The following is a 19,923-nucleotide window of genomic DNA, read 5'->3' as shown; positions in this document are numbered from 1 at the left end:
AGCAGCACAAAGCTGGCATTTTCATGCATGATCAATTACCAGCTTGTCTTACACTTGCTTTGCACACCTCAGGCCCAGGGCAGCCTCTACTGAGGAAGCAGCAGGAGCACAGCACTGTGACTTGGTCAGGAGCTGGAGGCAGTCCCTCCCTTCTGGCACAACAGCCTGTTCTTCACCCATCCTGCTGGGATACAGAGCTGTTCAGGAGGCTTGCACACTTCTAGAAGCACTGCAGCATACTTTCAGGAGCTGCTTACAGAAACTATCCCAGCTGTGCAAAGTTTAGGTTGTATAACTAAAACCACACCTGGAATCAAGAGTCAAAGCACTCATCTCCAATCTAGACACCCTGGAGACATCTCACTGCTCCTGGGAGCCAGGTGAAACTCCCAGGAGGTGCTCTGCCCTTTCAGCCCTTCCTGGTCTCAAACACATGAGTAATAAAACAGTCACCCAGTGGCCTTGAATAGCAGAGTCCACATCTCCATTCAGTGGCCATTATTCTCCAGTGCTTTTAGCACAGACTAAGGAACAAAATCATCCATCCAAACAGCCCCCACATCCACCACAGGGAACTGACTGGAAAACAGCATTTCTGCAGCTAAGCCTGAAGCCATTCCTGCTTTACTCAGGCAACAAAGCCCACCTAACAATTTCTGTCCTTTCTGTGATCCAAAATGCTCGGGCAAATACAAATACAATCCAATCAGCATCAGTCCTTCCCCATCCTTTCAGCTGTGGCCCCAGCTCTAACACAATTTCAAGACACTAACCCTATTAGAAGCCAGAAAAGCTTTTACAGTACCTTGCCTCCCAGATGGAGATTTAATTATATTATCCCCTGGACTGTTTAGACGTTTTATAATGAATGGACTAAGGGAAGCAAGATTTACATTTTTCTTAAAAGCAGTTTTATAAACAGATCTCCTGATTTTAATGTAGCTTTATTTAAGCATCTGAACATCAATAAATCCAGAGTCCAGTTAACATTGTTCATGGTTTCAGCATATTTAGTATATATATATTTCATATCTTACATCTGATGAAGAGAGCCACACTGGGCCTTATTGCCCCAACATCCATGGGATCACCACAAGCCAGGTGATAAGCCAGGGCACTTGCTGGCAGATTGTCAGGAATCACTGGAGCAGATGTAGTTTCCCCTTTGTACACATGGGAGGCCTCCAAACTTCTCATGCCCCAGCTTGCAGCACTGCACCTTGGAGCTGACCTGTTGGTCTGATGCAGAATATTACAACCAGGACCTGTAGGTCCAGGCACCTCCTCTTCCTTCTGATGGAAAAATGAAGACCTTTGTGTCCCAGAGGCATCTTAACCACCCCACCTTAAGGACATGATAATCAGTAACTGTTACACATTATCTACCTCTGCCAGCCCAGAAGGTTGAGGGGTTTTTTGACAAATACCACCAAACAGGTCAGACTTGTTTCAGTAAAGGCTGCTTTGTTTCAGGAAGTCAGAAGAGCTCAGTCCACAGAGGATTCTCATTCTCCTCCTTAACACTGAGGGAATGAAAAGGGAAGGAACAAACAAGAGGACAAGATTTCTTTTCCAGCACCAGGTTCAATCAGCATCAGCCTCTTATTTAGGTCAAGAGGTGTAACAGGAACTGACAGCTGTTAAAGTGAGGGGAACAACAGAAGAGAACAATCAAGCAGCTCTCCAGACTGCATCCATGAAAAATACTGGCAGAGCACTGAACAACTTAATTTAGGGAGAAGGCAGAATGGGGGACAAGAGGTGCAGAGGAAACCCAAATTTCCTCTCCAACCCCATGAGAGCCCCTGACACACTGGCCAGTTGTACAATTCTACTTGATATGCAACAAAACATCAGCAATTAAAAAGTAACTTGGAACTAAAAGCCAGAAGCAACTCAATGCTTCTGAGAGAGTAGATTAGACAGTCCAACTGCTTTTCATCCAGACCTCCCACCTGCACTATAACCATCCATTTCAGAACAGGCTAAAGCTCTGGAACTGTGTCAGTTAGTGCCTCCAGGACATCAGCTGGAGAAGGATGCTGTGATCTACTCACCTGAACAAGTGACTTGAAACCATTACAGTAGTGCAATCTTAAAGGTTTGGTTCCTTCTCCAGGGGCAGAGGAGAAGGTGGGGAGTGTGCAAAGGGGAAAGAAAATTAGTAAAAAAAAAAAAATTCTGCCTTCAAGCAGCTGTGAGATGTTTATCTCCCAAATCCTAATGCCAGCATCTAGATAAAATCAGCTGTCTGTGTCCTATCCCACCCCAGTCTGGGGGCTCACTGACTGAATCTGGGGAGCAGTATCAGCTGTCACAGAGATGGAGGTTCAAGAGGTTTCCTTGTCTCTTGATCTTTGCTTGCAGGACACTGAACTCCCTCAGTCCCTGACACATGTAAGCCCTATTAGGAGCAATGCAGCAATCCCCACATTCATTTTCTCCTCCGTTCAAAGGTCATTTCTTCTCACCAGCACCATCCATCTCACCCCAATTCCTGTCCAGAAGAACAGCAACACCTCTAATTCCCTCTGGGCCCTGCTCAGAGGCCATTAATCTGTCTTGATCCTCATCCTGATCCCAAGCCTCCCCCATTCTGCATCTGAGGCAAGAAGCTGACTCATTCAGAGTCATGTTTGTCAAGTACTCCTTGGCCAGTTTGATAGTGATTGGAGTGGAGAAAGGGGAGCATCTGGGTGAAAGGGGACTGAAGTGGCCTTTTGCTTCCTTCTAGTTGATCAGAGGCTTTCCCCTTTTCTCAGGGGTTCACGCTTGCTCTTTGTCTGCCCTCCACAGGCGCTCTTTGACTTCCAGGGGCAGGGTGTTGAACAGGTCCTCCTCCACCACGAGCCCACTGCGTTTCAGCAGCGGGCACTCTCCCAGCTCCACGGGCAAGCACTCCAGGCGGTTCCCGCGCAGCTCTATCTGCGACAGGTTGGTCAGCTCTCCCACCCGGGAGGGCAGGGACTGCAGCACGTTGTTCCCCAGGTTCAAGGTTCTCAGCTTCCTGCACTGGAACAGCTCTGGGGGGAGACTCTCAATCTGAAAAAAAGAAACCAATCATAGGCAAAGTCACCAACAGACACAGACACGCCTTCACAGGTGACCACAAGCCAACACGAAGCTCCAAGGTTTACAGAGTCAGTGTTTTCAATCGTCTGCTTCTCCCTTGAGTGAGCTCCTGCTTTCTGAGCTTCCTGCTTTGGGTGCTCCCAGCACTCTGATTGTATGGATTCCTCTTAGACACTGCACTAGGTACAGGGGATCACCAATGGTGGTGGCTAAAGCAGATATTGTCTCCAAGACCAGGATCAGAGGACCAGAAACCTGCTCATAGCTGGCCTATACTGCCACATGCTTTCATCTGTATTGGCTTCTTTCCATCCCAAATCCTTTATTCTCTCATTGGATCCTAGCTCCTTTGCTTTAAGACATCATTCTACAGTTGACAATACACTGAACAAAGACTGGATCAGCACTTCTAGTTGGGCTGTAAGGTGACAGATTACATGGGTACAACCTCCTGGCCCTGAGAACTGGGAATCTTCTTCCATCATTTCTGTAGGGCTGGGAAATGTTGCAAAGACTTTCTAAGCTCCAAGTCCCAGGGGCTTTTTACAGTGCCAAAAATACAACAACAACAAAGTCACCAGTTGTTAGCTTTCCCAGCACCACCTTCAGGTAACCATGAATCACTATTTTAGTAAGGCTTATTTCTAGCAAATCCTTGTAACAGTCCAGTATTCCCAAAGAATTTCTTTCTATGGCCAAGGTTTAGCAAACACTAGGCTAGAAATTAAATGCAGCGACTCAGGATCCTCCCCTTAATACAAAGTCTCAGCTTGGAGGCTATCATTTGCCTTTAAAAGCAAAAATTATTTTTCTAAACTCAAATTATGTAGTGTATCATTTGTGCTAAATTAGCCTGTAATCCATTCTGAATGAGGAGGAATCTAAGAAAAAGCCAAGATGAAACCAGACCAATTAGAGACATTTCAATGCAGTCATTGTTACTGGTACTGGAGTGTTTTGCAAACAGCAACATATGATCACAGACTCTTGAAAATAATAGTTATTTGAGGGACAAGTATTGGTTTAGGAAGGAAGCAATGTGTTAGAACAGCCCGCTTTCCAGAACAGGACAGTAGTGCCAACCAACTCCAGAAGTCTCTATTTACCAAGACTACTGAGCTAGGAGAGGAGATCTGAGATAATTCCTGGCCTTGGGAAGTGCCAGTCTACCAGTCCTTGTGCTTCTTGCTGTCACCATTTACTGGGAGTAATCAGGCTGTCAGTACTTCTGGCTTGCCCAGGTATCCAGTACAGGTTGGCTGCTCCATGGGGTCCTCACCACCTTTTGTTTCTGAACCCCCTGGAGCAAAGGCTGCTCCAGCTTTCCTGTTACATGGTTTTTTTTCCAGAGAGAAATGGGATGGTGCCACACTGTACTGCAGGAAATGGAGCTGCTCTAACTCCACTCATCCCAGAAATGCTCCACCCCAAAACTGCAGAGGATACACTGCAGATTAACCCTTGGGAAGCTGTGCTAGGAAGGCTGCCAGAAGGCAAATGGTGCAGAATTATGAGAGTTCTGAACAGTAACATACCACAAAGTTTACCAGAGCTTCAGCCACCCACACAAACAGATGCATAACCCTCCAGTGCCAGGAAACCCCTGAGCAGATGTTCAGCTGCAATTGCTGAATGACTGCTCCTTGTCTGCCCCTACTCTGCAGAGGCACAAGCTTCCAGACACTAACCTCAAAGTATGGCTGGAGTTTCAGGAACCCTGTCTCATACTGAAATACACTATCAATTAAATATTTGATTTGAGAGCACTTCTGTGAAAAGCCAAACTACACTCAAGCTGTTCTGTGTCTCTCACAAGCAATCTGGCAGTGTTCAGCCAGGAACAGATCCTGCCAATAGTAGGAAGGACCTTGATGTATGACAGTGAAAACCAGCAATGCTCCAGGACAATTCTGCTTGGTCCCAGAAGAAACCAGAAGCACCTAATTATCTGTCTGCCTTTTGTACTTAAAAAGTCTCTCAGGAATGTGCAGACAGAATGAATCAAAGCTTCAGCTTTGTCAGACATGGTAAATGAAGTCTAAGTCTTAAAGAAACAAAAAACTAGACATGGGTATAGTTTGCTTTAAGCAAATAAACACCCTCTAACACAAGCCAAGAAACATCTTATGGTAATCAGGCAGCAGAGCACACTTGGTCATCCTCTCTTATCTGCCCTGCACTTAGACTGAAACAAAACCCACACATTTACAAGACCAAACTACGGAGTAGTCCCTACAAATGCAAAGTACTCTAAGGAAAGCTGTCAGCCAGACATGCATTCCCTGCATGGCTGCTCCCACAGTGTATGTACATGTCTGAAGTAGACAGCTTTAAGCACATAGTTTTAGATTAAGACTACAGTTTCTCAGATCTCCATTTTAAGCCCAAAATCTATATCAATCTAGACACTACATGCTTCCAACTGCAGAGAAACAACTGACTTGCAGGTTTTCTAAACAGCCTCTAACTGGCACTTGGAAGTAGCCTCACTGTTGAGAGAGGAAATGCAACAGGACAAGGACTCTTGGAAGACAGGCTTGCCCTGGAGCTATCTGCAGTGTTTGGCCTCAGATAAACCCCTCAGAGAGCTACAAACCGGTGCCAGTTGTATCTACAGCCCATTGTAGTATGTTTAATCACACAGATAACAGAAGTGCCAGCACTATTTCCTCACACAGCAACTCAGCTCTTTGCTCACTTACCCTGTTGGCTGTCACAGCCAGATTCTGCAGGTTTTGAAGAAGTCCAACATCTGGTGGTATGAAAGTTAAGTTGTTGTGGCTGAGATCCAAGTACCGAAGTTTTCGGCAATAGAAGAGCTGGGTAGGGATCTTTTCTATCTTGTTACGGTTCAGGTAAAGGCGTTCTAAGTTGGTCAGGTTGCCTATCTGCATGGGGATGTAGGCAATGTGGTTGTACCACAACTTAAGGCAAGTGAGACGATGCAAGTGCTGGAAGCTGATGATTTCCTCAATAGTCTTTAGGTTGTTGTCCTTCAGGTCTATTTCCTGCAGATTGTGGAGGCTAAAGATAGAGTGAGGAATGCGTTCCAAGTCACACCGGATCAGCTCGAGCTCTGTCAGGTTGACCATCTTCTTAAGGCTGTTGAGGACAATGAGCTTGGTGCCCTCATTGTTGATGGAAAGCTTCTGAAGATGGACACCAACATCTGTCACCACCTGCGGCAGTTTGGTGAGGTTACTCTTCATTCTCAACACCTTCAGCCTCTTCAGCTCCCTCAGTCCATCTATCACGATGTACCGGTTGTTTTCAGCGCTCAAATTCCCTGTCAGGTGAAGCTCCTCTAGTGTCTTCAGGCTATAAATCCAAAGAGGAATCTCCTTAATGTCTGTGAACTTGATGTGGAGAGATTTCAAATTCTCCCTCAAGAAGGCAAGGGCTGGGGCCTCAATTTTGGCAGCTGTGTGGTAGAGCCACAGTTCCTTAAGGCTGGTGAGCTGAGCAATGCTGGGGGGAATAGTGACATCAGGGATAAGCTCCAGCTTCAAGACCTCCAACTCAATGAGGTCAAAGACTGTGTCAGGAATGCCACTCAACATGAAAAGATGCAATTCCAGCTTATCCTGAGAGTTTTTGGTGATCCTCTGGCGTAGTTTCTCCAAAGTCCACTCATTGTTGAGGTTCAGCTGCCGCAATTTGTTCTCACTCACCTCTGACAGAAAGACAGCAAAGCGCTTGGAGTAGAGGGGGTCGTACTGATCGATCAGATGGAGCATGAAGGCAAAGTCATTTTTCACATCAGGAATGTCACTGTAACTGCTCTCCTCCCGGATGGACTCAAAGGAGTATTTCTTGAGCGACCGCCTCAACATCCACCACAGTGTGTACATGCAGATCAAACCATAGAAAATCACCAGACTGATGTAGAAAGAAGCCAAGATTTTGAAGAGAGTGGCCAAAGGATGAGCACAGCGGTACATCCTGTAGCCAGTCAAGCTCTCAATGTCCACTTTGCAGTCTACATCAAATGTTATGTTGTTGACATAGTACACAGTATAGCAAATTATCAGAATGAACTTGATTACTTTGATTATGGTCTGTCTCATGTACAGGCGATAAACTATGTCTCCCTCTTCCACATGAGTACGGAACTTTTTCACTTTTTCAAAGAGTGCTTTGGCTTGCTCACCTTCCTTTTTGTCCAAGACACCAGTCTCAGACCTGTCCACAATCCCTTGCTCAATTCGAGACTTTGTTCTCTGCAGCATGGGAACAGTGGCTTCCACATCCTCACTGACTGTGGAGGATTTCTTGTCCATGGAGCCATTCATTTTTCCAAATGCTGGTTTGGTATCACTCTCTTCCACCACCGTCTCAGACAATGCTCTCGTTGTCCATGGAGAGTCAAAACATTTAAGCAAAATAGACACAAAATGCTCCAGCTTGGAGCTGGTCCTTGGGAACTTGAACCAGAAGTTGCTACAAGCCAGAAAGATGAGGGTATGTAGCAGCACTAGATAAGGAAAATACTTGGCAAACCAGTGAAGACGGTTCTCGTAACACACCGCATCCACGTAGTTGTACTGGTGCCGGTCCAGATCGTATCGGATCCCGGTAGGCCCCGAATCAGCAGAGGCAACAAGACTAGTGTTGTAGTAGGTACGCTCCGGGGCTGCCACTGTCCATCCCCTGACAGAGTCATTGCACGAGTCTTTGGTAACCCATTTACAGGGCAAACAAATCATTTTGTCCTGGGTGACCTGGAGCGTCCCTCCGAACACGGCGATCATCAGCATCACTATGGAAATGTAGTCGGTGAAGACGTCCCACCACGGCTTCAGGATGCGATAGGCCGGCTGAGTATCAGCGAAGTAGCGCAGCTCGGTGACTGGAATCATGATTCACCTGGAAGCAAACCAGAAACAGCTTTAAGGGTTTTGTTCTGCTCTTCAACAGGGCATGAGAAAACACATGTTAAGTGCTGGCATAGCAAAACTGGGATTAGCCAAGACGCAGTTTCAAGTAACTGTGAGACAAATGAATGAGGCTGCCTGAGTCATTTGCTACAGCCCAGACATGAAGTTTGTTCAGCCTTCCCTGACAGACAAATTGTCACAAAACCTCAGAACTGTACTTATTGTTAGCAGTCTGTGGGGTAAGACACTCAAAGAAAGCTCACAGAGCAGACTTAACTCCCTTGACCAGAACAGCACTTGGAAATTTACTGTTTTATCTAGGGATTTAATTTCAGAGATGAAGGAATTTGCCAGCACTGTTAGAAGTGATAAAATCTACACACAGAGCACATTTATCATTGGTTTGTTACTGCTTCTACATAAACTTCTGCAGATGTCTGGTTCTCAGATTGCAGGGGCGAGGAAAAAGATCTACATACAATACAGTTATGTTTCCTCTAACCACTTCATTGATGCAACTCATAATGACATTCATAAAGCAAGCTGGAAATGAGAAAAAACATTGCTCAATATCATAACTTTTCCAAGTAAGTAATTTTGGCTTCCTTCCTTTGAGTTAATTCTCCAAGGAAAGATTAGCTACTTGTCTTCTGATAAATTCAGTACTGAAATGCTGTAGCAGCTGGGTTTTTGCCTTACTTCAGAAACAGAGGAAGGGGGAAACATCGAAGAATTTGCTTCTCTGACCAACCTAGAGTTCATCTCAGCAGGGATTTAAGTGTCACAAAGGAAACCAAAAGGTTCTGGGAAGCACAGGCCTGATGGCAGTGCTTATTCTATCCTTCAGACCTGCAGATGAAACTTTGAGCAAGCTCTCCACAAGCCACAGAAAGCCCCAAAGCCTGACTGATCCAGGGATAATGGAGCCCAGAAAATTCCCCTACTTGACAGGCAACACAGAAGAACATGGAGTCACTGCAATTCATTCTAATGACAGTGAAAAAGCAGTAGTACCACTGCATCCTTCTAGCACAGTTCAGGAGCAAGACAAGCACTAGTCTTCCAGTCACTTTGAAACTCACACAATTCAAGTATAAAGGAGAAAACAAAAATTCAAGCATGCTACCCCAAGCCCTAAGATTTCATTTGTACAGATGGTCCAACAAGTCCTGCAGGGCCAAAAGCTCAATATCACTGGTTGGGACAAAGTCTTCTGTGACAAGCGGGCGTGCCCACACCACCTGCTTTGGTAGAATTCAAGTTTTATTTCAAATTAACTTCCACCACGGAACTGCAAAGAAAGCCATTCCTAACATGAACTCAAAAAGCACCACATTCCCTAGAGACACTAAATACAGAACTCCATTCTTTGGTTTGCTGTTTACAACAATAAGTGGTCAAATGACAGCTTTGGCTCAGTGCTGCTTGGGAAGGTTTCAAGCAACTACAGGTGACAGATTGATATCAGTCCATCACAAAAGCCAGGCTGGGGAAATGCCACTTTCTTTTTGTGGGTAATTTTGAGAAGAAAAAGTGGTATTACCTGTTCTACAAATTCAGTAAAACAAGGAACGACAAATCTATTAATGATCAACCAGACAAGTCACAAACAAGGGATGAAAACAGTGATCTAGAGCACTGTCAGAGGAAAAAAATGTAAAAAATGTCCTGTAGGACTGCAGAGCCCCTGAGAAGTGGTTGACACACTCTCCAGAAGGAACTGCACTAAACAGGGCAGGAGAACATCAACAGGGGAGGGAGCAGGCAAAGCTGAACCTCTTCTGGACAACACCTGAGCAGCCAGAGAAGAATGACAAGGTGTTGAAAGCCTCCCTCCCAGCCCTGTGCCTACCTTGCTGCAAGCCCTAGGCAAGGCATTTCAGCTTCCTCCTTGGAATACATCTGCCTCAGGGAGAGGAGAGCCCATGTGCCAGATACTCACAGACAGCTTTTCCTAAATGTCCTACAGAAATAATAATTGCAGGACAAAGCAGGGTACAGAAGCTCTCTCTACACACCACATCTGAAATGAATCCAGCAGTTAAACAGCTACTCATGGAGTAGAAGGAGTAGGTTCTTTTATATCAAGGGGGGAAAATATGTTTATCTCTTTCCTCTTGCCTTGATACCATTTGTCCTCAAAGGTCCTTCCTGCTTCCTGCCTCTTGGTAGAGAAACTTGTAGGAAGTATCAGACCCTCCATAGTGGGATTATGAAACTGGGATGATCTCTTTTCAGGAACTGGGGTCTCATGACCTTTGCAAACATCTGTTGTAGTGCTAGGTTTACTCATTTTGTTCAATCCAGAAAATGCCTAATTCTTTCTCACAATGAACGAACTTTTCACTCACTTTGAGTTGTAGCTCAGGATATGTAGGAAGGAAACCAAAAATAAATTAGTACAACTGGCTCCCTAGTTCTGCTTACCAGGCACATGGGGTAGGAAACCGCCCTTTACACTGCACACTTACAAGACAAGTAAAAAAATCATGAGCATCCCTTGAAACCTATTACAGTTCTTCAGTGTCAGCAATTAACAGGGTGGAGCAGGAAATCTCCTGCCTTCCAGGAACAATGACAGGGGCACTAGGGGAAGAAAAGAACATTGACAGCAAATTACCACTTCTGGGAGCAGTGGAGACCCCATTCAAGTCCCAAAGAGGAACAATAAAACTAGGGGCCACCTTTGCAGGAGCTGGAATTTGCTGTCTTATCTAACCTTATCCCCAGTATCTGCAATGAAAGGGAAAAGTACCCAGCAAAAACTTGAAAAAGTAGATGGGGAAAGTCACATGCCTCCTCACCAGGTTCCCTGTGCACGCAATTCAATTCTATCTCCTGATGGTTCTACATCAGGAGATGTATCTTGTCATCAAATGCCATCTTTATTTTGTAAACTCCATCCTGTAATAATTTTAGAACACAATTCTTGATGCAACATTCTCCATGCTGGATCAGAGCAGTTTTGCTGCTGGGGTGGATGACAACAGCAGAGTAAAAGTGAAATTCTCAGGGCTCATCTCTATCACTTGATTCTCCAATGCACAGGAGGATTCTTCCCACAAGGACTGGGATTTCCATCACTCAACAGGGAGAAAACACACAGGTAGCTGGAACACCAACTCTCCCAATATGGGCAGTAGAACTGAGGGATTTACATGGAGGGTATTATTCTGGTATAGGACTGGGAACAATCCTTGCATGAAGAGAGCTGGCCAGAAATAAAGTTACCTCCCTTGTGACCAAGAGCAAACCAAGATCCCCAGGACCAGTACACCGGAGATTTCAAGCTTTTGCATTTTTAAGAGTTAGATTCCAAGACACTCTGTCAGCAGCAAAATATCCACTGTGAAGAAGCTTTTATTTGCCAAGTCACTTCTAGGACATAGCCTCACCAAGGGCTGAGCACAGAACACCTGAACTGAGTGACTGAGTTTATGGACAGCAACAGCTACAAAGGAAGTTCAGTGTCAGAGCAGTGTTGGTTAAGAAGCGTCCAAGCTCCTTCATGTATACTTCAAATTGCAGAGCCTTCCAGCTGGAGCTCAGCAACAGGCAGATTTGCAGTGTAGTTACCTCTGCCACAGGAAGTCATCAATACTGAGATGCTGAAAGAGTGCTTAAGTTTATGAACAAGTTGACTTCACTAAACTTGCGTAGGCTGATACATCAAAACTTCTCTGTCCAAACTCCTGTCAACTTACCAGACACATCTACCACACAGTCCCTGAGCAGTCCCCCAACCCCTGCCCCCTCAGAAATGACTTCACATTGGAGGGTTTCAGCTACATCAAGCAACACTGCTTTGAGCTTCTCTATATCCAATAAAGAACTACCTCAGGTTAGTTTAGAGCAGCAACATCTGAGATTGTAAAACATCTGTATGCTAAAGCCCCACTGTCGTACAACAGGATCAATACAGCCAAGATAAATATGCTCCTGAAATATTTACACATTCCATGTTTGGCTAGTACATACCCCTTCAAGGCCTGCAAATTCACCTGGATCCAGATTTGCATCCCACCAGAGACCATCCCTGCCTCAGCCTGCTGGGCACAATCCTACAGCCTCCCCACTAATGCTGAACAGGCTGTCCTAAGGGAAGGACCAGCAGTTCCAGACTTACATAACCAGCCTGCCCAACCTACCCAGCCTTCAGCCAACCATAAGCATCACCAAGCACTAATCCTATGTTCTACCAAACACACCTGGAGGAGAAAGATAATCACTCACGTTGGAATAACAGGGACATTCTGAACAAACCACACCTACACAGTAAAACCAGTCAGAAACAAGATGAAATGCATCTAGCTGACAGACATCATAAAAGCAGCAAGTACCTTCTCAAAGGCTGACAGAGCTGAGAGCATGAATGCTCCCCACAAACCACAGGTATTAACAGAGTAACTATTCAGTAACTATTCTCTGATTTTGACAACTGCTCTATCCAAAACTATTTCATTTCAAAAACTGAAGATTGACCTATTGTCAACAGACACCTAGCTGAACAGTTCTTCAAATTCCTGCCTGCAGCTGCTGGCCAGCACATCCAGCTCAGGACACAGTGAACAGAAACAACATCACTGTTCTGTTTCATTGGCCAGTTTGTCAGCTTGACTCATCATTGCTGAATACTTTATCCAGCCTCCTCTTTCCAGTGTCCTGTTGGCCACTCTGTTACTAACAAAGCTATTGGCCAGAAAACACTTATATGCACAACCTCAAGACACATACATGAATACACAAATCCCCCTGATTTGAAGAAAATCCTCACATTTAGTCTCACAAAACAGTTCAGGGTAAGTAGACGTGGATGAATTTTTATGTCGAATCCTGCAACCCTTTAGTTTCATCTACACACATTTTTAATTACCAGTTGATTTCATTTTAAGATTGTGGACTGCAAAGCACAAGTCAAACCCTGCTGACAATTTCTCACCTCTCAGAAGCCCAGAGAAAGAGGGAGTTGTTCAGGTGCTGACAGCATCAGAGGTGGATAGAGGAAATAAAAACTTTGATGCTTTCAAGACTACAGCCCTGATTATTAACGAGCTACAACACGTTACTGTAAGTTTTCAACAGAGCAGAGCTTCCCTCCTCAGCAAGCTGCCACCTGAAATCCTAAAGAAGGGCATGACACAGAGCTCTTTGTTCAAAAATCAGGAAATGCAAGAGCTTACTGGGCAGAAACGGGACTGGGAATTTATGTTTCTCCTCCCCCATGTTTATTAGGCCCAGAATTAAGGGGGGGAAAAAAGAGAGGCTGAAAACAGAGCTGCTTTCAGGCACCCATCAGAAAACCTTCCAAGCTCTAGAACAGCCACATGATCAGCTGGAAAAGCCCAAGACATGGAACAACTGAAGTTGTTTTGTCCTTTGCTGCTTAGAACAAACCAGCAGTGAAGCCACATGCCAAAGCCCTAAATAACCATTATTCCTGTATCAGGCCCCTTCTGCTTTAAAAAGATAAAACCCTCCTGTGGGACAAAACATCTTCCGAGCCAGAGAAATGAACAGGGTCACTAGATGATCTTTAAGGTCCTTTCCAACCCAAACCACTCTATGATTCTATGTCAAGTTAAAAGGGTCATTTATCATTTTGACAGGGAGACTGGTGGAACAGCAGCTGCCAGAACTCACACTCCTCTCTCAGTGGAACAGGCAGTGAACCCAACACTGAATGCAGGGTAAGGTGGTTTTCACAACGTTCAGCCCCACCCAAGCCACATGACACAGCAGGACTAAGTGAATGCACTGCATCACATTGTCTCTATTGAAGATCATTAAAAAGAATAATCCACCTACAATAGGGATAGTATTTTATCACCTTTACACCTACCCATTAATTGACTCTGTCAGATGCAAGACTCAGTCTTAAGCCTAGTGCAACAGCTCCTGTTTACCATCACACAAGCACGCGTGTCCTGACAAGTACAGGGAAGAACAGCTGCACCACCAGAACAATCCATGCTAGACTTAGCTTGGCCTGCCACATTTTCTGCCTCCTGACAGTGTTTTGCCCCAGCTGCATAGAACTGAGCACAGTCTGTAGTTACCAGCATCACTGACACTTGGGGCAGGGACTGTGTGCTGGTGTTGTAAATTTAAGTCCATCAGATGACTTGCAACACTGATGTAAACCAGAGCAAAATGGCTGTGTCAGCTTATAAATTATGAATGTACATGGCCACAGGCTTCCTATCCAAAATTAATTTTCTCTTTGCCGTAACAAAAATGCTTCAAGGACAGGGCATCGAACCTTTCTTGGAAAAGTACGGCTGGCTTCCTCCAAGAGGACACCATGAAGCAGTTCCTTGTACTGCCTGATACAAGTGATTGAATTAATTCTGCTAGTAACTACTCAAGAAAACCAGACCAGCTCCAAGCACCTCACCAGATGCAGGAGGGGGCTCTTCAGCACTTAACTCCAGCACTGAGAGCTGGAGGAACCAGCTGCTCTCAGTTCTCTGTGGGAAGGGCAGACAGAGCAGAGCTTTGGCATAACTAACAACAGATAAGAAGTCAACACTAAATTCCAAGTGAGTACAAGCAAGGATAACTTAATTCATTGATGACAGTCTGTCACAACACGCACAAATCCATGGGTGTTACCACAGCTATTTTCAAGCTCCAAGAGATGAGCCAGTCAGGATGAAAAACGACACAGGCAACAGCAATGCAAGCCAATTAAGACATCAACGATCAACACACTAATATTTTGTCCCAGTCTGAACAAAGAGGAGCAAGTACCTCTTCATATATTCCCTATAGGGCTTGCCCTCAGAACGGCCAGCTCCAAAACTGTGACTTCCAGTCAGAACATTTTCTGACTGTATCAGTTAATAAAAAACAGACCACCTCACCCTGCATCACCAAGGTCTGATAAACCACAACTCTAAAGGAGAAGCTGTTAACTAGTCCAGCACACATCTTTACTGTGCACAGAAGTAGGCTGAAGCTACAGGAGCAGCAGTCACTAGAGGAGCTTTGTGAATTTCCAGGTAATTTTATAGCAGGTGTTAACAATGTTTAGTACACAAGGTGAGAGGAGGGCAGCACTGTTACTTCAGCAAGGGGGTCAGGACCTTTTAGATTCAAAAGCAGTTTCACAGCAGTGGGAAGGGCAGATATAAATCAGCTATAGGAACTGGATTTCAAGTTGCAATACAAGAGCATGCACCACATCAGCTGTTTAAGAAAAAAGCTGCTTGGAAGCATTCACTTTACACTCTCCAAAGCATGCAAACTGCCTGTTCAGTATTAGTGAGCATATCCCAAACTGAGGCTGGGTTTGAAAACACTTGTAAAAATGCATAAAGGGAGACTCACCACACTGCAGCTGAAGACTCTGAATTTTAACCATTACCAAAAGAACAGCTGTGCACACCTCTCCTCACTTTAATGAGCCCCACACAGAAATCCTAATAAACCCTTCACCAGCACCACTCACCACATACTGCCCCTCTATTTTCTGAGACACCAGTTAAGCTCAGTTAAACACAAATAGGCTTGCTTCTAAAGTACTCTACTGAACAAAAACCTTCTTTAGTATTTGGAAAAAGCACATGAAGGTTTCTAAAAAGCCTGCTCTAATCACACAGCAATAATTTGATACACGTGACCTCCAATTTATTTTTTTTTAAAATAACACAAGGGACCCTCAGACCACAGACTATCTTTCTTCACTGCCTGCAGCAGTTACTATAACGTAACCAGCTTCAGAAAGTCATCACTGGAGGCTTCAGGCACTCCCATCTCAAGCATGGCAACATTAGCTTTTAACACATGGCTTCTGGCATGCTTTAAGGAAATATTTATGCATGTTGTCTTTGACCTACAAGAATTAAAAGAGTTTTCAAATACCATGACAAAGTTAAAAAAAGAAAAGTCAGTGAACTGCCAGAACACCAGAGAAGCCTTAGGGGTTCTTCTATTCTGGAATCAAAACACTGCACATCCCTGGTAAGAATACAGCCAAGCTGGACAGAATTTCCCATCCTGAAAACGGGCACAGAACTCTGCAATCCCTTTAATCACTGTCCCAGTGCAGAACCAGGGAAGCTGGGAGATTCCTGCAAGTGGTTTCTGCCATTGCCCAACTGCCACCCACACAGATGACAGGTGAGTGCCTGGGAAAAGCTGCCTGGAGACGCCTGTACAGAGGACAAACATCAACCCCCGGGAAATGGAAGGGCACCCACCAAACCAAGAGCTCTTCCTCCTTCTCAGCTGCATTCCCTTCAGGCAGCAGTCACCAGAACATTTACTGGGCAGCCTCTGTATTTACTGTTAAGTGCAGTAACAAGTCAGAGTTTATGTGGCCACGATTTAGTTTTATGGTGACAATATACTGTTATATTTTACTTTTACAAGGCCCAGTTCCTTCGTCATCTCCAAGCTGGCTAAGTCTTCCAGAATTTAAATAACACTACCACAAATACCACCATTGTCTGACCAACCACCTTGCCTCAATATCAACTATCTCATGCACTGTGCTTTGCATCTGTGTTTAAGCAGGATCCTGGGTTTTGTTTTTTTTTTTTTTTTGGCTTGACCATTCAGAGCTGGCCCAGAGCCCTCACCTTGCAGCAGGGTTCTGCTATCTGCACGTCAGTTCTCTGTGCTGGAAGTGGCTGATATTCCTACTTGCTGGATCCTGAGTGAGTGCTGAAGCGCTGCACTCCCCACAAGCCATGGGAACAGTTTCCCTGAAATGAAACACAGATTATCAGCAAAAAAGAGGGGATCAAGTTCACAGAGGGACATGTAAAAGCTCAGCAAACAGTATCTAAGAAGCCACAAACAACTCAAAGGGTCACTGGGAGCCAGAAAGAGACATGCTGATACCTAGAAACATGGCAAGAACACTAGGAGCCAAGTTAAAATCAACAGGAAGGAATTCCCAGCATATGTTATTCTAAAAGAAGTTACCAAAAAGAAGGTGTTGCAAACCCAGCCAAAAAGAGATGCTGAGTACTAATATCACAACTAAGTCTACACAAGTAGAGGCAGAATAACAAATCATTTTCTGATAGGGAAAGAGATTACTTTACTGCCTAATTTCTAGTCTGAAAAGCCCAATCCACTTTAAATGTTACTATCAGGGTATCAGAAAACATAGATCACTCTCCTAACCACTCCAAATTCAAGCAACTGCCCCTTCGCTCATGACATGGATCTTCTTGAAGTGGAAGCAGTTTAGCAGCATCAACAAAAATTACAACAGGGCTGCAGTTTTTTTCCTTGCTTCCTGCATGTCAGCACAGGGCATGGGAAAACAGGCAAGGGAGCAGATCCTTAGAGGGATCTCTCGAGCATCCAGCCTCCCAGCCATGCAGGAGAGGACTGCGGAACATCGGAGAGCACTGTGTCAACAACAGGGAGAAATGAGAAAGAACAGACATCAGTGGGAGAAAGTCCAACCCCATAATGTTGAAGATGTGCGAGGGTTCATTCCTCTTGATCGCAAAGTTATCATTCGGGCTGACAGATTTTGAAGCAACACCCTGGAAACCAGAGCTATTGCATTTTAGCCGTACCACAGTGCCGCAAAGGCAGCACCAGGAGGGGAGGACTCTCTGACCTTCCCCCCGCTCCAGGCAATGGGTACCAGCCTCAACCCAGCACACCTCGGCACCAGCCCCCGCCGCTCCACCGCGGCTTTCCGGACACAGAAACAAACATCCTCCGGGAGATATAAATAAATCCCACCGCGCTTCCGTGCGCAGGTAACGAACGGCGGCGTCCTCCCCTCGCCGGGAGACACTGCGCACAGCCCGGCCCCGCCTCGCCCCACAGACCGGGCGAGGAGCCCCGCGCCCCGGCCGGTGGGAGAGCAGGGGCGGCGGGACACGGAGGCACCGAATCGCTGCCCAATTACTCAGCAAATCCTTCCTGCCCGCCGCTTCCGAGCCCCCTCAGCCGCGCCCCCCCCGACCCGGCGTCCCACCCCATCCCCGCGGGGACATCACCCCACAGGGGGACACGTCCCCACAGCCCGCCCGCGGCGTGAGGGGAGCGCGGCACACCCACCTGCCCGCCGCGGCCGTGCCGGGAACCCACCGCACCCACCTGCCCGCGGCACCCACCCTCCCGAACGCCGCTCCGGCGCCTTTTGTCCGCCCTGCCCGCAGCGGCCCCACCCCGGATCTGACCTCACCCGGCCGGCGCTGCCACCATCGCCCCGTCCAGCCGCCATCTTAGGGGCGGGCACAGCGCCATCTTTGTGCAGGGCGCGCTCCACAGGGGAGTGGGCGGGAACGGGGGGGAGTGAGGGCGGCGGCGCCATCTTGGAAGCGGGCAGCGCTCAAAATGGCGGCAGCCTTAAAGGAGCCGAGGGCATCCAGCTGCTGAGACGTTTGTGGTGCCTGAAAAAAGTGATTCACTGGTAGTTATTTTTTACTTGTCTGACGCAATGGAGGACACTGTGAAGCATAATTTCTTTTAAAATTCATAAAGGATTGTTCAAAGGCATTAGTTGTAATTTTATTAGTGTACAGCAGGCATTTCTGAGTGGTTAAGTGCAGCCAATTTTAACTTTTCTACACCAGTGATGTCTGTAACAATAAAGTAAGTGCATCTCTGGCTTTCTAGGAATATTATAAGTCTTAGCAACTTCCTGTAGCCACAGGCACAAGATCTATACCAAAGAACCAGGGATCCCAGTGCCATGACATAGGGCTGTAGACTCTTATCAGCCCAGTGCAATAGCTTTTTTTCGTTTTTTTTGTTGTTGTTTTTTTTTTTTTAATCAACGCTAATTCAGAATCGTTTATGTCCCATTGAATTTGTTAAATAAAAATTACCTGAAGAAAAAGAAGGTTGTAACTTTCCTTGAGTTTCACAGTAAAAAGTACAACTTGAGATGTGTCCTTTACATCACTGACCTCATGCAGAAATTTTCTGCTGAATTTCAAGAGGGCATGAAGGTGAAGTTTCTTTATATTGATGGACCAATATAATGTCTAAATCCTGACAGAGAAGGTGGGGGCTTGTGTCCATCCCTTTTTCTCCCTACTCCTCCCTGCCCATATCTCTTTTTCCTTGCCCTCATATCCACCCTGAGCCAGTTCAACTCATGGACCTGACAGAAAATTGCCCACTTTTCTGCAAAATAGGCTTTTTGCTAACATATCTAAATAAAAAAGCTCAGTTCAGGGGCAAACAACAACGAGGGAAGGCACAAGGCTGGTGGAGGACAGGGCAAAGAAAGCGCAGTAAAAAATGCCACTGAGCCATTTGAAGGCTCCAGATGTGACACGAACATTCTTGCAGAGCCAAATTTTCCTTCCATCTGTTTGCTTCAGTGCTTGATTTAAACAGAAATGTAGAAAGCAGGGCTTTCCTCTCCCTGCAGACATTCCCTCCTGCTTAATCACCTCAGGGATGCCTGTGGGGTGTCGCGTTGGGGCTGGAACCTTTGGCACAGCGGATGCAGCCGCTTCCATTCCCCATGGCTCATTTTTTCCTGCTGTGAAAGGGCGACAGAAATTATCCAGGAGACTTACACGGCCTGACCCATGGGTGCAGGGGAAGCCTTGTCACTAAAGGAAGAGGGCAGTTTTCCCTCAGGAGCTCACTGCAGCAGCTGCCAGCTCCCAAGCACTGAGGGAGGGCTCAGCTCCTGCTGTCCCTGCCGGGCAATGCCGCAGGATCTGCTCGGGGCTCTGTCGAGCCAGGAGGACCTTACACTTACCCCTTCCCTTCTCGAGTAACATTAAGCCCGCAGGATGAAATATCTGAGAGGATTTTGACTTTAAAAATTCAATTTTCAAAATGACTGAAGGCTTCGCTCAAAGGGCAATTCCATGCCATCGCCACGCTAAAGTATTCACAGCCAAACCACCAAAAAATACGCCGCTACGCCAGCATGAGCTTCCACCTGAACAACAAGCCGGGGCATTCCCCAGGCAGCCGAGCCCTCAGAGCGGCCCCCGAGCGCCGCTCCCCCTCAGGGCTGCGGCTCCGCTCCCGC

The 19,923-nt window shown here is 46.1% G+C and overlaps 1 protein-coding gene across 5 annotated transcripts; it reads right to left on the bottom strand.

Annotated features, from left to right (window-relative positions):
• Positions 1–925: 925 nt before the first annotated feature.
• On the bottom strand, positions 926–19,831 carry LRRC8A (leucine rich repeat containing 8 VRAC subunit A). 5 transcript variants are annotated; one of them, XM_064393789.1, is made up of 4 exons: positions 19,645–19,831; positions 16,532–16,657; positions 5,775–7,938; positions 926–3,042 (listed from the first exon to the last, which is right to left on the bottom strand). In XM_064393789.1, exons 3-4 carry the CDS (start codon positions 7,929–7,931, stop codon positions 2,767–2,769), a joined length of 2,433 nt encoding a protein of 810 aa, XP_064249859.1. In that variant the 5' UTR covers positions 7,932–7,938; positions 16,532–16,657; positions 19,645–19,831; the 3' UTR covers positions 926–2,766. The 5 variants fall into 5 exon arrangements, with proteins under 5 accessions (XP_064249859.1, XP_064249858.1, XP_064249857.1 ...); XM_064393788.1 differs by lacking the exon at positions 19,645–19,831 and adding an exon at positions 18,104–18,210; XM_064393787.1 differs by lacking the exon at positions 19,645–19,831 and adding an exon at positions 18,021–18,108.
• Positions 19,832–19,923: the final 92 nt, after the last annotated feature.

Source organism: Passer domesticus, chromosome 18 (genome assembly GCF_036417665.1).
Source record: "Passer domesticus isolate bPasDom1 chromosome 18, bPasDom1.hap1, whole genome shotgun sequence".
Taxonomy (NCBI): Eukaryota; Metazoa; Chordata; class Aves; order Passeriformes; family Passeridae; genus Passer; species Passer domesticus.
The sequence above is the reverse complement of the archived record's forward strand: the minus strand, read 5'-3'. Positions and strand labels throughout refer to the sequence as shown.